Here is an 18,539-nt window from a genome sequence, read left to right as displayed (position 1 = left end):
TGACTTTCTCCTGAAATATCTTTTTCTACCCGTTTTTTTGAGCAGTTTTCTTTTGGCCTGCGTTTTCTTGGTGTTAGGGCTGCTATGGCTTTTTTATATTTTGTCCCCTGTAGTCTTCCGCCTCGATCGCACGTATGCATTGTGTGCGTTGACGCGGTGTCTTTACCGCGGGCTCGTTTGCCTCCTGCCGTGTCGTCCGCCGAATTGTCACTCTGTGACTGGTTTATATCTTCTGCCGCGACTATATTTATAGCCTTCTCTACCGGGTTTCTTGAAAGCGCGTCAGCTATGTTCGTTTTTTCTGGTTTATAGATTATGTAAAATTCAAATTCCGCGAGTAATAATCCCCATTTGTTAACTCGCGTATTCGGGTCCCTATGAGTGCGTAGCCATCGTAGCGCTATATTATTCGTTATCAAGTAGAAACGTCTCCCAAATAGGTACGGCCGGAAATGTTTGATTGCCGATACCAGCGCGTTCGCTTCTTTATTATATGTGTCCCATTTCCTTTCCGCCTCTGTTATTGTGCGTGACATATATGCGACCGGGTGTTCTTTTCACGGTTCTCCGTTTAGCAACACTGCTCCGAGTGCATAACCCGATGAGTCAGTTACTAGCGTGAAAGGTTGATTAAAATCCGGGAATGTTAAAATAGGTTCTTCGCACAGTTTATCGCGCAGAATTTCGAACGCCTTCTGTGTTTTTTCGGTCCATACAAATTCTACGTCGTTTTTCAGCATTTCTGTTAACGGTACTGCTATATTTGCGAATTTGTCAATGAACCTCCTGTAGTAGCCCACAAAGTCCAAAAACTGTTTTATATTCTTTTTATTGCGAGGAGCGGGATATTCTTTTACAGCTTCTATTTTCCTAGGGTCCGGTTTTACACCCGCTTCCGAGATTATGTGTCCGAGATACGCTACCTCTTTCTTTAAAAATTCGCATTTATCTGCCTGTAATTTTATTACGTGCTAAATGAAGAGTTCGCTACCTGTAAGGCTTGCCAGTGCTATTGCGGGCGCGCGCGTAAATGTCGCCGGCATTGTGCGTAGAACGAAACAGCCGCGCGTAAAATGGTATAGTCCGCTCTGCGTAGCATATGTTTTTTTGTGCCTGTACTCTTCTGCTATTTCTATTTGGTGATAACCCGACTTTAAATCGAAAACCGAAAAATATTTGGCTCCCCCGAATTGATAGACGATGTCAAGTATATTTTGCATCGGATATTGATCATTCAGTGTTCTAGCATTGACTTTACTGTAATCGATAACTAGTCTGAATTTAACAACGCCTTTGGAGTCAGGCTTTTTTGGAACTAGAAAGCACGGGCTGCAAAAACATGACATGGATTTTTCGATATTGCCGTCCTTGAGTAGTTCGGCTATTTGTCTTTCCTGTTCTTCTCTCTCCTCGGGTGAACGTCGATAAGGCTTAGTCGATACCGGTACCTCGTCGACTGTAGGTATTGTTAATTTAAGTAGCGGAGTTTTTGACAGTTTTTCCCCTTTTACATGAAATATATCGTGGAATTCTTCTACTAACCTCCGTACCCTGGTTCTTTCTCCTTCGGAAATATGCTCCAAGCGTAGTTGCTCGGACACCTTCTTTATCCTGTCATTTATGGTCGGGACGGGTTGAGAGTATACGCATGCTTCTACCCGTTCCTTCTGCAGGTCTCTCCGCGCTTTTGACAGTTGCTCGTACGCCTTTTCTAAAATACCGTGAAATTTCGACTCTCGCCAGGTGCCCAGCCTAATTGCGTCCAATATCTTTTCGAGTGCTATTCTTGTACCTTCCTAGCTGTACCCGGTTAGGCTGCTGAGGCTTAGGATTACGCTTATTGCTTTAGTGTGCATATTAAAAATAATCTCCTCTACCTGCACTTCTTTTTTTATGACCCGTTCCGCGTCTCTCAGGATTGCTTCCAGTTTTTTAAGCGCGCTTTGTTTTTCTGTTGAATTTCTCGAGTTCGTTTAATTTTTTACTTCGATTTTGTTCTAGAATTGTTTTTATATATCCGATTTCGTCCTCACTTCGATTTAAATGTTTGGCTGTGCCATGATTTCGTTCCTGATTTAGTCCCTCGATTCTCGCCTGATTTTGTTCTCGGATTAGCTCCCGATTTTGTTCTCGATTTTGATTTTCGTTTTTGCTGATTGAGTCCCGAATTCGTTTTTGATTTAAATTTTTATCGTCTCCAATTTTGAATTGCTTTTTTATTTATTTTTATTTTCTACGATTTTGACTTGAATTCGCCCTTGGCTCCGATTATTGGTTTCGCTGATATCATGTCGATTTTCTCCTTGATTTAGATTTTTTATTTCGCCGATTTTGTCTCGTTTTTGTTCTTGATTTAGGTCCTTGTTTTCCTTGATTTCGATTTGATTTCGCCCTTGATTTAGATCTTTTATCCTCCCTAAAGTAATTTGATTTGAATTTTTTGTTATTAGCGTGCTCCGTTTCTTTGTGTTCGGTCTAAGTTTTTTCGCTCAACTTAATTTCCGTGATTTCTTCCCTTACCTCATTAGTGAACGCGATCATCTGTTCTCCGATTTTTAAGCAATTATTTTTGTAATCGATACATGCTCCCGATTGTGCGAAAAAGTCGCACCCCAACAGTCTGTTTTCTTTTATTGGAAAATCGTTGTTCACCAAATGAAATTCTATTTTAAAATGCGCGAAGTATAATGTGATTGTGCCGAGCGTCTGCGTTACTCCTGCTGTGATGCCTCTTAATTTAATTTTTGTGTTTTCATTAATTTTGACGCCTTCTATGCATTCGCTTTCTTTTAATAAGTTCGGTCCTGTTCCTGAGTCTAATATTAACACGATCTCTCTGCCGTTTAGTGGATTTATTAATTTGATTGAAGGTGATTTCGCGCACTAGCTGAGTTTTACTTCGCTGATACTTATTGTTGCTCGCGGCGGTTGAATCCCTGCGTCGAGTGCGGCCTGCTTTCGGTCGTTCGTCCCGCACCCTGATACGATTGACCCGCTTCGTTTCCCTGCGTTTCGCGCATCTTGTTATATTCTCTTTATCTACATTCTGCTATGGAGTGGCCCTCTTTCTTGCAGTAATTGCATGTGGGTTCGTTCTCGGTGCGCGCATTTTTGTTCGGGAAGGTTACTCTTTGTCTGTGAACGTATTGCTCCCCTTGGTTTTGGGGCGTAGTTCGCGGCGGGGGTTGGCTTCGCAATGGCGTCTGTCTCGCATCCTGCATCGCGCTATTGTTAGGCCCCTCCCTCGGGTTCGTTTGCGGTCGGACTGGTGATCTTACTTACGGTTTCGTTATTCGGAATCTGATTTCTGTACCAACATTTTTGTGCTGTATGACCTTTATTACTACAGATTTGGCATTTTTCTATAGCTTGAGGGTTTACTACGCAAATTTGAGCCGTATTATTTTTTTGATCCTGATTTTCCTGATAGCATGTGAAATCCCGCTCTATTTCTATTGCATGGATAATTGGTTCGTTTACGTCATTAAATTCGCCAAGCCGCGTGCTTATTGGCCAATCTAGTCCTTTCTTGAAATAATATATTAATTTTCGACTAAGTTCCACGTTAAAACTTGGCGTCGCTTTTCTTCCCATATTCGCTGCCGCCTTGATGTTCACGTCCATAATTTGGATTCTATTAGAATAAGTAACGACTTTTTCTCCCTTTATTTGCCTTATTTTCGCGAGTTCTCCGAGTAGTCCGTCCGTTGATTTTCCCGAACCGAATGTTGATTCGAGATGTTTGCTAATTTCTCTTACTGATCTGAATGGTTTATTGATTGTTGAGTTGTATGCATCGCCGTCTAATTTCAAGTAAATTACTTTTGCAAGTTCGAGTTCTCCTTCCCCAGTGAGCGCGTTCGCGACTTGTTGTAAGCGTAACACGAATACGTGCACAGGTATGCTTTTTCCGTCAATCCTCGGTAAATCTCGCATCACTTTTTCTGCCGCTTTACTATGTAAGACGCTTACCGACGCATTGTTATATGCGTCTGCGCTCGATTGTAGTAAGTTTTCTATCGGTCTGAAGGTGTTTATTCGCGGTGTCGAAGACTGACATTTTTTGACTTCAACTGCGTCCGGATTTATTTGTTTATTCGATGAATGTCCCGTTATGTTTAAATTATCGTAGAAGGACATAGTATTGCTTGGAAGGCCTAATGTTTGATAATCCTCCGTAATTTCTGCTCTGAGAATTAATTCCGGTATACATGTTAAATCTTCCTCGTCGTCGCCCACCAGTTGCGTATTTCTTGATGTCCCAATCGTCCCTCTGTACGTCAGGTTATAGTGCCTTCGCGTTTACTTCTAAAATTCGTAATGCTTCGTCTACTTTATTCGGCCCGCCTAACGCAATGATTCCGTTGATCTAATCGCGCTTGCTTCTAATAGTAAAAACCAAGACCGGAAGGGGCCCCCAATTTCTGTTACGTCCGGGTGGCCGCACAGAGCGAATACTCGCACGATAGAAATAATTACAGATTCCGAGTCGATGAGACCTTTTATTTAGCGCAGTCCGCTCACGCGATACCCCCTAGAAAAAAGGTAAAGAAGAGTGACTTCTAAATGTATTGGACTAGCTAGGTTTAAACACTATTTACTGACACAATAACGTTGCATGCGACACTGACGTGAATTTGAGAAGATTGATAGGAGAAACGACTTACCTTGACGAAGCTAACTTGTAGTTACCGATAGGGTGGCTCGCTCTCGTTCTGGCGCTGTAGCTCGTCTCAAGGGTGCGGAGTTTGAAATGTAATAATTCGTACGCAAGGATTAAGTAATTGAGAGAAATGGTTTATTCAACTCGTCAGATTATAAATGGTACAAGAAACAAGTCCTCGACTGAGTACAACTCGTGTCTGAGGTAGAAATATGACTATGTTAAAAAACTTGGCGAACGCTCTGACTCTAAGTTCGATTACAGAAAAATAGTTTAAGTCGCGAGTCGGGCAGTGCTTCGCCCTACCAGTAAGAACTCCGGGTTACGAAATAATACTCCTCCTTGCTCTCTATTGGTATTTATGGGGATGAGGGTAATACATAAGCATAGGGAAAGTTCTGGCCAATCAGGATTTAGGGAGGGTGTATGTCTCAGTAGCGGTGGGCGTCCCTTTTATTAATCAGTGTCCCTCACTGCGCGGCCCCTAGTCTGGCCAGCTGTAATGGTTTTCTTTATTGTAATTTCCCTCATTGTCGTATCGATTTCCACTTATTTGGGTCGTTTGTCGGAGATTTATGGCCTCCTTATTGTCCGTTAGCTCTGGGGTGTCTCCCCTTGTTTAACCTAGTTTATTCAGGATCGTTGCCCTTTGATCTGCTGCCGCGCGTGTCAGTGGCTTGGTTGTTTTGTCGTGCTCTGTGTTGCCGACCGTTGTTGGTCCGTTGGCCTCTGTTATGCCTGCCGTGGAATATTCCCAATTATCGTGGTGAGGTACTTCGTTGGTTGATCCGCGTGTGCGTTGACCGGCCAGTCTAGTTCATAGTAGGTTGACGTGACACTTAAGTTTAAACTACCAATCATTCGACTCAGACCTTACTTAAACATAATGATTTTTGAAGTGATAACTTCTTATGGGACGGTGAACCTACAATGTTTGTAACTTCTCGAATGCGTTAGATCGAATGCGTTGAATGGAATGCGTTGAATGGAATGCGTTGAATGGAATGCGTTGAATGGAATGCGTTACAGTGATATCTATAGGTATACTGGTATACGAGGGCTCTTAGCTCTCGACCCGGCAGGCCCCCTTCTCCGTGAGCAAAGCTAAATATAGATTTACTCTCTTAGGACCTTATACACTCTCTCCGGGCGCAGGGATAAGTATACATATAGCTATACTGTTTTCGGACCCCCTTTAGATTTAGTCTCTTATGCATACTATACCGCATTACTTTGCTTACGCTTTCCTTCACTGTCTTTCTCTCTCTCTCTGTACTCCTCGTTGGTATATCGCCTTCTACAGACAGTGACACTGTGTATTTGTTATCCAGTGTCATACGAATTGTTAAATGCATAATTGTCAAAATAATAGAGTCAGCTCTATCGGTACTTCGAGGAGGGTAGCTTAACGATCGGCACAGCTGATTCGGACACACGCTAATTTCGGTTATCGATACAGAAGGATTGCCATACGAGATCGTGTTTGTACGGAATAAATTTTATATAATCACAACCAATATTAATGTAGTAGATGGGCTTGCGAACGGTGCAGTTGGAAAATTAGTTTACATTGAAAGTAACGATCAAAATAAAATTACACGTGTATGGTTGCACTTTCAAGATTCACCAAAAACTGGACAAAAAATAAGATTAAAAGCTGCTGCTCACATAACTAAATATAATATCCATCCTCAAGCGGTGCCAATAGACCGAAGAACTGCTACTGTTTACTTAAATAATAATAAAACCATAATTACAAAAATAAATCATTTCCCGTTAGTATCAGCATGCTACTTTGAAAAAAAACACTTCTTTATTTGTATAATCCTTTCCAAAAATTATATTTATTTGAATAATGAATAAGTTCAATTTTAAATACTTTCTACTTAAATCAAGTTAAGTTATCACTTCTGCCGGGCGTCCCGAGACGCACACATTTTTTTGTTTTCTGTATTATAAATAAAATAATATGATTGTAAACTTGCCTTTTTATAATTGATCTCAGTTATTTTTTAATCTGTAATTTCATTAGAAACAAAATTATTGACATGCATGTTGATACGCAAAACATCAAACGCGCCTAACCTTTTTACTTTGGTCAAGTTTTTTTTTAGAGATTTCATGTCTTTTTGAGCGAACCTAAAATACCTTAAACTTGTTCTAAAAATAAAATACATAATGATAGGGTTCAGGTACTGCATACCCTCATAGAAAATACGCCATAGGATATGGCCTGTCGATAATTAGTGGCCATATTTTCTTAGCATAATATGACAGGATATTTTGACATAATATGCCCACATCATGTTGAGTTCTTGATTCACTAATAAGTTTATAACCTAAGATTCATAAACTTAATAATCAAATTTACTTTAAATGCTTTTTTTATTATGTAGAAACAGGCTAGCGTAACAAATTTTGCTGGTTGGTTAAGAAACGATCTTATGTCCATCCTCCGTCAGTGTGATTTCCTCTATCTTTTTCCTACTGGAAATGAGAATAAATACTGTTTTGTGACTAGCTAGTTCCAGACCCGTCTCTGTTAGCCATCCGTGTATCATACGGGTTAACTCTTCAGCTATGTCTGTCAACTCTTCTTTATGTTCCACTACTACTATGTCGTCAGCGAATCCCACGACTGTTGCTCCTTCAGGTAATTGTATCTTTAGTACCTTGTCGTTCATAATGCTCCAAGTCGGTGGGCCGAGTACAGACTCCTCAGTGTCATATAATAAGATTCTGTCCTTTAAGTAGTCGGACATCATCCTTCTTATATATAAGGGCATATCTATCTTCCGGAGTGCCTTGTGTATTTTACTTTATCTGGCCGAATTGAATGAATTTCTGACATCTAATGTAACTATGACGCAATACTTCTTTTCTCCTCCATTCCACCTTTTTCTCTCTATCGCTATTTGTGCAGTGTCAATCACTAGACTAACTGCGTCTGGGGTTAAACGCTCCTTTCTGAAGCCATATTGGTGTTCCGCTAATCCACTTTTTCCTTCTATACAATGATATGTATGACGAGGACTCCTGGGGTGGTTTTTTTCCTTTTGTCAAAAGCACTAGTCACTGTTTCTTCTAGTTTGTGAGGAATGTTCCCTCTTCTAGACATGTATTGTACAAGTCAACAAAGTCCTCTGGATGAGCGTGAATGGCAAGCTTCAATGCAATAATTCGAATGCTATCCGGCCCTAAGGCCTTGTTGTTTTCTACCCTTCTGCAGGCGGCTAACAATTCCTCAATCGTGATCGGTGGAATAGCCTCCTCATTCACACCTCTTTCTATGGCATTTGGCTTTTTCAGTTGCCTGGGAAACAGCGTGGTCACTACCCGGTGTAATAGTTCCGGGCATTTTGGTGAAGGCACGTGACTTCCTTTAATTTTCTTTATTACTATTTTATACGGTTGAACCCAAGGGTCTCGTTTGACCTCATCCTGTAATTCCTCAAGGCACCGTCGTTTGTTTTCGCGGATTTTCTTCTTAAGACTCCTTTTAGCATCCTTTATTTTTTGTCCGCGGGTATCTACTACTTCCTGTCTTCTACCAGTTTTATAGTATTTCTTTCTCGCCTGTTGTTCTCTTCTTCTAGTCCAGTGGCACTCGCTACATGCAGTTGCAATCTCCTTGTCCCCCACTAGTATACTGGTGATCGTCTACTGTATGCCACTTTTTGAGGCATAGCAGTGTCACACGCTCGGGTGATATTTACCGTCATCTGCTTCGCCTTGCTGTTCGCCGTTTCAGACAGTTGCATTTCTTCTAGTGCTAACAGGAACATCTCCTTATCATAATCCTTCATTTTCCAACTAATTCTATTGGTCGTTGTACTTGCGCTGGGTCCCTGTTTTGATATTCCTCCCTCCATTATTATTTCCTGGTGATCACTATGTGTGTAGTGCTCACTTACTGTCCATGAATCAACTGAGCCAATAAGGCTGCTGCTAACAAACGTCAAGTCAACAATAAACCCTGCGTCTTCTCTTCTAAATGTGTGGGTGCATTCTTGGTTAACTAGGACCAAATCCAAGAGAGCGAATGCTTCCAGAAGTACTCTACCTATGTGGTTAGTCCTTATGCTACCCCACTCCACAGCCCACGCATTAAAGTTGCCTGCAATTAGTACCGGTTTTCTCCCTACTGCGTCTTGTATAAGCCGATCTAGCAGTTGTTCGAACTGCTTGATTAGAGCGTTCGGTAAATCGTAGCAGCTGTAAACAGTGACACCTGCTACCTTAGCCCGTATAAATCTTTTTCACGGGTCTTCATTTTTTTACAGAAAGCAACATTTCCACATGCTAAGATCGCTGCTTTACCCGTAGTGTCCATTTCCCACGATGATTCGTATAGATTCTTATATTGTTTGCACACAATAGCTACGTCTACCCTTATCTCGCGGACATACTGGTTGAGTATGTCCTGAGCTGTCTTACAGTGGTTTAGATTTAACTGCACTTTTTTCATTTTCGTTGGTTCTTTAGTTCTTTCAATGCGGCTCGATAAGCTGGGCATGTATAGCTACCAGCTGCATGGTCACTCTTTAATTCTCCATCCTTTTTCCAGCAGAGAATGCAACTCAGCTCGTTCGTGCCACTTTTTGCTGCATGTTCTTTCGTTCCGCTCTTAAGGGGATGTCGTCCCAAAAAACACTGTTTTTCCATTACATAAAACTTTATAAAAAAAGGTTGCAAATGAAAAACCGAGTCTGTAGCGCTGTAGTGTTAAATTAAATAAATCGTTCTACCATAAGAAAATTTCGATCGGACTTTTTGTTTTTCTCAAATCTTGGAAATAAGAACAGATGTTTACGCGTACTTCGTCGTACTAATGCGATTGCAGCGCTAATCTTAAAATATAATTTTACATAAAACTTTTTAAATAAAGCTTGCAAATGAAAAACCGAGTCTGTAGCGCCGTAGTGTTAAGTTTAATGAATCGTTCTACCATAAGAAAATTTCGATCGGACTTTTTGTTTTTCTCAAATCTTGGAAATAAGAACAGATGTTTACGTGTACTTCGTCGTACTAATGCGATTGCAGCTCTAATCTTAAAATATAATTTTACATAAAACTTTTTAAATACAGCTTGCAAATGAAAAACCGAGTCTGTAGCGCCGTAGTGTTAAGTTTAATGAATCGTTCTACCATAAGAAAATTTCGATCGGACTTTTTGTTTTTCTCAAATCTTGGAAATAAGAACAGATGTTTACGTGTACTTCGTCGTACTAATGCGATTGCAGCTCTAATCTTAAAATATAATTTTACATAAAACTTTTTAAATACAGCTTGCAAATGAAAAACCGAGTCTGTAGCGCCGTAGTGTTAAGTTTAATGAATCGTTCTACCGAAAAAAAGTTTGATCGGACTTTCTGTTATTCTAGAAGTTTGGAAATAGAAAATACTTCGTGGCGGATTTGCAAAGCTTTTAGGTCGACATCCCCTTAAAACAGCATTTACTACTGTCCTACGTCTCTGCACACTTTTTTGCTATATGACCAAAACCCAGGCATTTATAGCATCTAGGTGGTCGCATCTCTTGACTAATCTTCCTGATTCTGCAATTAACTCAACCTGCTTTGGGCTTATCTAATGCAACCGCCTTTTGGACAATCTGGGCAGGCAGCGTTACGACGGCGGTCTGCGTATCTCCATAAGTTTTCTGGAGGGTCTTTACAGACGTTTCCTCTACATCAAGCAATATCATGCGCCTTGAGTCAATCTTTTGCATCAGAATACTGATTTAAACATGATTAATCATTATAGCAAAATACATAATAATTTGTAGTAACTTCGACTATAATCATTGCAAATGAGTGCACTGCATATACTTATGTGCAAAGTTGTAATTGACTTAGATGGTCCTATTCATTTTTAAAATATGGATTGTAATTTGTTAAGTTATTAATTACTATATTTTCGTATTGTGTATCTTTGTCTGTGAAAAGCTTACATATGTAGAAATATTTAGCCATTTTCCGTTTTATGAAGCTTGAACAAGTAAGTAATTTTATTCCTGTTACACAAATTCAGAGTTCTGAATTAAGATAATTAAATAACATTTTTATTTAATAATATTCTTTTAAATAAAATTAACGTACCTGTTATACTGTTGTTTGGTAGCGTATATCCAATTAGTTGACCTAACCCAAATCTAGAACTTTTCCTTTTTAATATAGGAGCTGAATATTGACGATTGTATATTTTTTCTTTATCTAAAAAATATCAGAAATGTTGAATTGTGTAATTATCAAATATAATTTTAGTACGCATTAAAATAAATACTTTGCGAGGATAACATTAGGACGAATTTGCACTCCCCCGTTCTTTGTACCCTTATTTACTGCCACTACATTCTTGTTTTGTACATAAGGGAAAAAATGTTTGCTAAATAATGTACACAAGTATACTTTTGTTGATTGCTGTTGCGACTAAATATTCTGGTAAGGAATACAGGAGCGAGGTAATTATTGGAATACACTTTACTTTAGATACAAACAATTTCAAATTTATTTATTAATAGTTAACAATGTCGTGTAGATGGGGATCATTACGCCATTAATAATTATGCAGATGAATATTAATGCCGAATATATTTTAGCGAAGCGATGTTTTCCCATCCATGTCGCGTTGTTAATGAGCGGAGCACTAGGTGCTCTGCATACAATAGCGTAGTTTAGCTTTGTACAAGGTAGCTTAGTTAAGCTCTGATTGCTAGAGCAGTTACTTTAATTTTGTCGTTCAAATTTGAGACCCTCGAGCATTAATGATCTGGCTCTCAACTGAGTAACATGCGAATGGTAGTACTCGCTTCTTGCTCCGGTCTCCACCATACCCAGTAGTCTATGAATGAAGTTTATAAATATATTAATAATTGAAACCCTTTATTTGTTCACCTACTACCATCCTCCTTCAGATGTGTCACTGGTTCAGGATGGTAGTACCCTGTTCCTAGGTGGGGCTATCTGGTCTAAGACTCATGGTGAGATGGTAATACCTCAGTCTAATAACTGCGTGGTTTACCTAAGTGTGCGGGACATGCGTATTGGATATACCCTACTCATATCCACCAACACACGAGCAGCTCTCCTCTGGTAAGTCCCCCACTTTAGAGGATAGGGAAGGTTTTTGTCCACTCAATAGATATTACCAGGTGAATCAAAGTCTATTGTCGTTCTTCGGATGTGCTTATCTCCTGATTTACTAACCGCGGGTCACTATACCTTGCATTCGCGTTTCTAACACATCGCGGACCATTTTAACCAGTAAGTAGGTAGATTACTTCTTTACTAACATAGAACTTATTGATATCTATATCGATGTTGGGAATCAAATTAAAGGTTAGATTAGTTAGATTAGTTAGACCCTTAGATTAGTTAGTTCAACTAAGGGCGTAATTCTTATACGATGTAAGTTTAATCAGTGGTAAATTTGTGCTTCAAGTATAGAGGATATACCTGAATAACTTAATGTTAATAAATTGTTTTAATATTCATTTTTCACCCCTATATATAGTCTCGAACTCAAGAAATCAAGACACAGATGCCCACATTTAAATATATTGTAGTCTTGATATCTCTCATGGTTATACTTTATTTAATCAACACCAAAATTTAACATCAATTCTAGAGGCGGTTGAAGGACACCAAAACTATCAAAGTATACAACATCGTTGCCCTTCTTTTGGTATGCTACCCAATGTATGCCAGGACCAGTAGCATCATCCAAATTAACAATAGCAGATTCACGATAATGGGGTCCATTAATTGGAAGAGCATTACGCATAAAGACATCACAGAAATATAGGATTTTTAAGATTTTAGCATACTTGATGAGGTCAATATTAGTAAAGGCTCTCTGAGGTAATCTTACTTTGACGATTTTTTTTTTAACAATTCATTTCCAGGCTTAAGACGGCCGAGCTCTGTTTTGTGTGGTTTCAAATAGAGACCTTTACCAAGTGCAATTTTTTTGATTTTCCTATGACTTTCTTCGAGAGCGAGTTTACTCTGGTAAAATACGAGGAATACCAATGTTTCGTTTCCCACCAGCCTCTTTTACAGCATTTTGAGCTCCTTTCAAGCCTAAAAGAATGACTTTTAGAGCACATTTGTTGGGAACAAGTGACGTTGATGCAGCTTTTACTATCTTTTTAACTAGAACACACACTTTTTAAATAGACACCAAAAACCACGAAGCGCACCACCTAGACCTTGTCATCGGCAACCCTGTACATCTGGACACCTTCCTCAAATGATTTTTACAGCTAGACACCAAAAACCACGGTGCGAACTACCTAGACCTCGTCTTTGGCCACCCCGTACACCTAGACGCCGTCCTCGTATGATTTATTTACCTAGACACCAAAAACTACGGGATGCACCACATAGACCTCGTCATCGGCCACACTGTACACCTAGATACCTCCCTCGAATGATTTATTAACCTAGATACAAAAAACCACGGTGTGAACTATCTAAACCTCATCTTTGGTCACCCTATATACCTAGACGCTATCCTCGCATGATTTAATTACCTAGACACAAAAAACTATTGAGCGCACCACCTTGTCGACGTTATCGGCCACCCTGTACACCTAGACAACGCCACCAAATGATTTTTACACCGAGACACCGAAAAATATGGACCTTGTCATCAGCTACCCGGGATACTTAGTTACTGTTACTGCTCCAGAACGCAGAGTATGCACCGGCAACCTTTTGATTCTGAATATCGTAATATACTATATTATATTATCTTGAGAAAGCAATATCCATCTGTATATAGCTGTGCGGCCAACTTGACGGTCCTAACACTTCTTGCGGCTAACTTAAGGGTCCTATCACATTTCGGACTGAAGAAGAAAAACGCGATTTTAGCATTTGTAGATTAGACACTTACATATTTTAAAAATAGCAGCCTTTTTACTCATATTTTTGTTGGAATTTATAGTTTAGTTCAGAAAACATACTAATAAACCAAAAAAACTTACTAACAGTAATAATAAGCATTTTTTGCTTCCTCCTAAAGGAAGCTTTGTAATAGTAAAATTTGGAGTTTCATTACACTTCTAGAAATTACTTCTTGGTGTGTTAACAGTTTAAATCAAGTGTTTTTAGAAAATGTCCGTATGGATGTGTGTGATTTTTTTTATGTGGCGTAGGCAGAGCATGCTCTGCACAAGTGGCCCTCCGACACCGGATACCCACAGGTACCATCGTTAAACAATACTTTCGTAGGTCCCGTTAACTAGCTTTTTGGCTTCCCTTTTGAAGTTTGCCATATCCATACATCTCCCATTCACCAAGGTGATTAGAGGTTCAGGATCAAACTTGTTTTCTTCATTTTGCATTGTCCTGCCGTCTTCTTCGTGCAGCATCATCCGGACATCCTTTAAACAATCTCATCTTAGCCTTTTTTTCGCCGTATCCAGGGCACGCCTGAACACGCTGCAGCTGCCCGATCCAGCCATGTGCTTACAGCTGTTCTCTTTCATACCAGCCTCTTTGTAGAGGAAGTAACTTGGTTCGGTCTGGCATTGTGCAAGACCACCGCGGTGGTCAGCTCCCCCGCACTTGAAGCAAAGGTTTAATTTATCCGCGTTCTTGCACTTATCCTTCCTGTGCCCGAAGCCTAGACATCTGTGGCCCCGCACTTCCTTCACTCTCTTTCTGATCCTGCAGCTTACAAGGCCCACACGAACGTGTCCTATTCTAAGTGTAATGTGCCACGTTCAAATTGTATGAATATATGTTTATTGCAAAACATGTAGAGCGCCGAAAATCGGAGCGAGTGCTTTGATCTCTGTGTCAGCACTTCTTGCGCGTGAACGACTACTACAAGGCGTACACGTCGATCCTTTGTGGCGAATGCTGATTGCACTACCACGATCTTCTTCATCTAAATTTCATAACTGCATGAATCGGTGCCGAGGCTTTAAAAATCTCGGAGCCGATCCACGCAGCGCCTTTTTGCGTAGTGACTTACTCACTGGCGGCTACAACTGATTCTAAGGTGAAGCGGCGGTGTTTGCTAGTGTTAGTGTTTGGAGCGTGCTAAATCCGTCCCTTGGCATAGCATACACCGGAGAGCCCTTTGAATACAGATCAGTGCCACAGAGAGAAGTACAAGCTAAGGACCGTCGAGTGGAATCTCCGGCGTTATCAAGAGCAGTTGACCATCCTTATTTTAAATTGCCACGTGAACGCGTGTAGATAATACAGTCAGCATCCGCCACAAAGGATGATTAGAACCATCTAAAGTGCGCAGGATTATAATAATAGTAAGTCGTTAAGATAAATCATGGGTACTTTACAATTGATAAGTAAATAAGACTATACTTACTAAATACTACTGTAAAACGAAAACATCCTGAGCTAAATATGACGAAACTCCGTCAACTTTCTAAACTAACCGTCTGTGAAGTGCTCTGGACCAATAAAAACATAACAATCAATATACATAAAATTCTTGTGTACTAAATTGATAATAATAACTAAACCTCAATCAAAACAAATAAATTCAAATTAGCTTGGCAGTCACGACGTGCAGGTAAGAGTACTTTACTTGTGGACTACCCATCAGCATCCACACACGAGACAAATTTAGCGGACATAACGCGGAGTCTTTCAACGCGTTCACAAAGCCTGTCTTAATCGGACCATGCACGTTACTCCTGTTCTCTGTGTACTCGATTGTTCCGGTGATTATACCCTTCAAAATCTTAAGGTCTCCTCTTTGACTCTTTTTAACAACCTTGGGAGTCTGTCCCGCCCTTAAATCCATGGAGCTTGCGCCGGCTGCCGGGGCTTTCACCAGATCAGAACCATCGGCAGGATTTGACTCTGTGGCCTTACCCGCTTGTGGAAATGTCGTTTTTAACTCACTCATCATGTTTGATTTCTTTTCGGGGTTTCATCCCCTATCCTGTATCCTAGGAAAGAGCCCCTTAACAAGATACTAACATCTGGGCCAGATGCCCCTTAATTATTTTAACGATGTTGCCGCTTGTACAGCAGGGCCCGTACAGAGTTGCGCGTGTGTGTGTTTTTTCCTCTCGGAAAAAGAGGTATTAGGGAAAATCTTAGAAAGACCATAGCATGACCTTGTTTATGGGGTCGTCGAAACAGCCCCATTCACATTGTCAGCCGTGTGCCGGATTCCCACCGACTAAACCCATCCCCTCTACAACAAGGTGCAAAAACACTCAGCCGTAAAAACGAACGCCCTCTTTGCCTTTATCTACCCTTGGTTAAGGTGCTTAGCTCCATCCTCTATGTTTCCGAACCACGCAGTACCACCGCTAGGCATTGCTTCGCGGGGGGGGGGGGGGGGCGAAAGGCTTTTGCCCGCTTCTGGTTGATGTGGTCGTCATCAATATAGTCATTCTTCATTTTCTTCTTCGCACATACATACGTACGTACTCAGCCTTTTCATCTTCTTCTGTCTTCTTCGTCTTTCCTGATTTTCTGAGAATGTCTGCTGCACAGTCGCTGACTGCGCACCATCCATCCTCTGCGGTCAGCATAACCGTCATAATCGACTCAGGAGTTACTCTGATCTGAAGATAACTCTCAAGTTCCTCTCGCTTCTGATGATATCGTGAGCACTCGCAAAAGACGTGCTCAACATCCTCTGTTGCATCCGAACATATTGGGTAGTTGAGATGGTCGTCTAGTTTGAACCGATGCAAGTACGCCCGGAAACATCCGAGCCCGGTCAAAAACTGCGTGAGGTAGTAGTTAACTTCTCCATGTCTTCTATTAATCCAGTCTTCTATCCTTGGTATAAGGCTATGAGTCCATCGTCCTTTGCCACTAGCGTTCCATCTTGTTTGCCATTCAGCCATCGTCTCCTTTCTTGCGGCATCACAAATCTTCTTCTAGCTTTTGTCACTCGATCGTCTCCTAGCTTTGAATACGTCCTTTCTTTCCAACGCTAAGAAGTCAATGGGTGGCATACCTGCTATAATGCAGGCAGCATTGCCCGATACCGTACAGTAAACGGACGCCACTCTTAGTGCACTTCGCATATAAACGAAAGTCAACTTTTGTGCATACGATTTCACTTGCATTGCCTCTGCCCATATTGGGGCTCCGTACAGCATAATCGATGTATTTACACTGGCTAAGAGTAACCTTCGCTTCTGAGATGGCCCTTCTACATTTGGCATCGATCGTAATAGAGCAGCCCCAACTTTTGCTGCTTTATCACTGACTACTTCCAGATGCCGTTTAAAACTTAGTCTTGCATCGATGGTGGTGCCCAAGTATTTGATGGTTGGTTGAGAAATGATGTCATGTCCATCCACCGTCAGTATGATTTCCTCCATCTTCTTCCTACTGGAAATGAGAATAACTTCCGTTTTGTGACTGGCTAGTTTCAGTTCCGTCTCTGTTATCCATTCGTGTATTATACAGGTTGACTCTTCAGCTATGTCTGTCAACTCTTCTTTATGTTTCGCTACTATTACTACTCCTATGTCGTCAGCGAATCCTACGACTGTTGCTCCTTCAGGAAATTGTAGCTTTAGTACCCCGTCATACATGATGTTCCAAGTCGGTGGGCCAAGTACTGACCCTTGGGGGGCGCCTCCTATAACTTTATATGTCTTGGTACCGTCCTCAGTGTCATATAATAGAATTTTGTCCTTCAAGTAGTCGGTCATCATCCTTCTTATACATAAGGGCACATCCTGCTTCCAGAGTGCCTCGTGTATTTCACTCCATCAGCCGAATCAAATGCGTTTTTGACATCCAACATAACTATGGCGTTATACTTCTTTTTTTCTCGCTGCTATTTTTTCCCCTCTATCACTGTTTGTGCAGTGATAATCACTAGACTAACTACGTCCAGGGTTGAACGCTTCTTTCTGAAGCCATATTGGTGTTCCGCTCATCCACCTTTTTCTTCTATAAAATGATCTATTCTGACGCAGATAATGCGTTCCAAAATCTTACCTGGGGTATTCAGCATGCAGAGTGGTCTGTATGATGAGGACCCCTCAAGTGGTTTCTTTCCTTTTGGCAGAAGCACTAGTCTCTGTTTTTTCCAGTATGTGGGTAATGTTCCCTCTATTAGACATGTATTGTACAAGTCTACGAAGACCTCTGGATGAGCATGAATGGGATGCTTAAACGCAATATTAGGAATGCCATCCGGCCCTTTTCGAATTTTCCAGGGAATTTTTCTGGACTCTAAATTTTGGTCATCCTGGAATTTTAATGCAGATCATATACTTATGAAATTGTTTGCTGTAGTTAAATAGTACATTGTGCAACAAGGGGAGAAAATAAGCTCTGTCAAGCGTCGGTGAGGTGTTAGGCACGAGTTGGAGTCAAGGGCGCGCGAGACGTAGACAAGTGCTAAAAACACTTTACCCGAGTCTGACATAGCTTTTATCCTCGTGCTGCACACCGTGTTTTTTCAAACAATGGCATGAAAGGGACTTTTTTATGCGGGGTAAGAAATCGTGCATTTCAAGTCTGAAAAAACCTTTCCCAACAAAGTACTGAAAAAACCTTTCCCAACACGCGCATGAAATAAGCATGCCTTAAAGTAGCGTAGAAAATCGTACATTCCGAAAAAACTTTTTCTTTCCAACAAAGTGAATTTTTTGGGAAAAATTACTCCCTTGGGAGAAAAAAGTCTTTTCCGGGAGTAGTTTTTTCCTTACTCTGCAGCCTATCCGATGGATGTGTGTCTATATAAGTATTCAAAATTTTTCGAAATTTTCAAAATTTTCACCGGCAACCTTTTGATTCTGAATATCGTAATATACTATATTATATTATCTTGAGAAAGCAATATCCATCTGTATATAGCTGTGCGGCCAACTTGACGGTCCTAACACTTCTTGCGGCTAACTTAAGGGTCC

General features: G+C 40.7%; 1 protein-coding gene across 16 annotated transcripts in view; it reads right to left on the bottom strand.

The window, feature by feature from the left end:
• Window positions 1–18,539, bottom strand: part of LOC100680429 (protein unc-79 homolog) — a 2,400,004-nt gene that overhangs the window by 1,288,420 nt on the left and 1,093,045 nt on the right. For all 16 annotated transcript variants that reach the window (XR_004345182.1, XR_004345183.1, XR_004345184.1 and 13 more), the window contains one exon: window positions 10,765–10,878. Coding sequence is in view for 13 of the 16 variants with exons in the window: in XM_031923950.1 (XP_031779810.1) it covers window positions 10,765–10,878 (114 nt within the window). In the remaining 3 variants the exon portion in view is untranslated. The remainder of the gene's footprint in view (window positions 1–10,764; window positions 10,879–18,539) is intronic.

The sequence above is a fragment of the Nasonia vitripennis genome, assembly GCF_009193385.2.
Source record: "Nasonia vitripennis strain AsymCx chromosome 2 unlocalized genomic scaffold, Nvit_psr_1.1 chr2_random0002, whole genome shotgun sequence".
NCBI lineage: Eukaryota > Metazoa > Arthropoda > Insecta > Hymenoptera > Pteromalidae > Nasonia > Nasonia vitripennis.
This window is presented reverse-complemented; position numbering and strand designations above follow the sequence as displayed.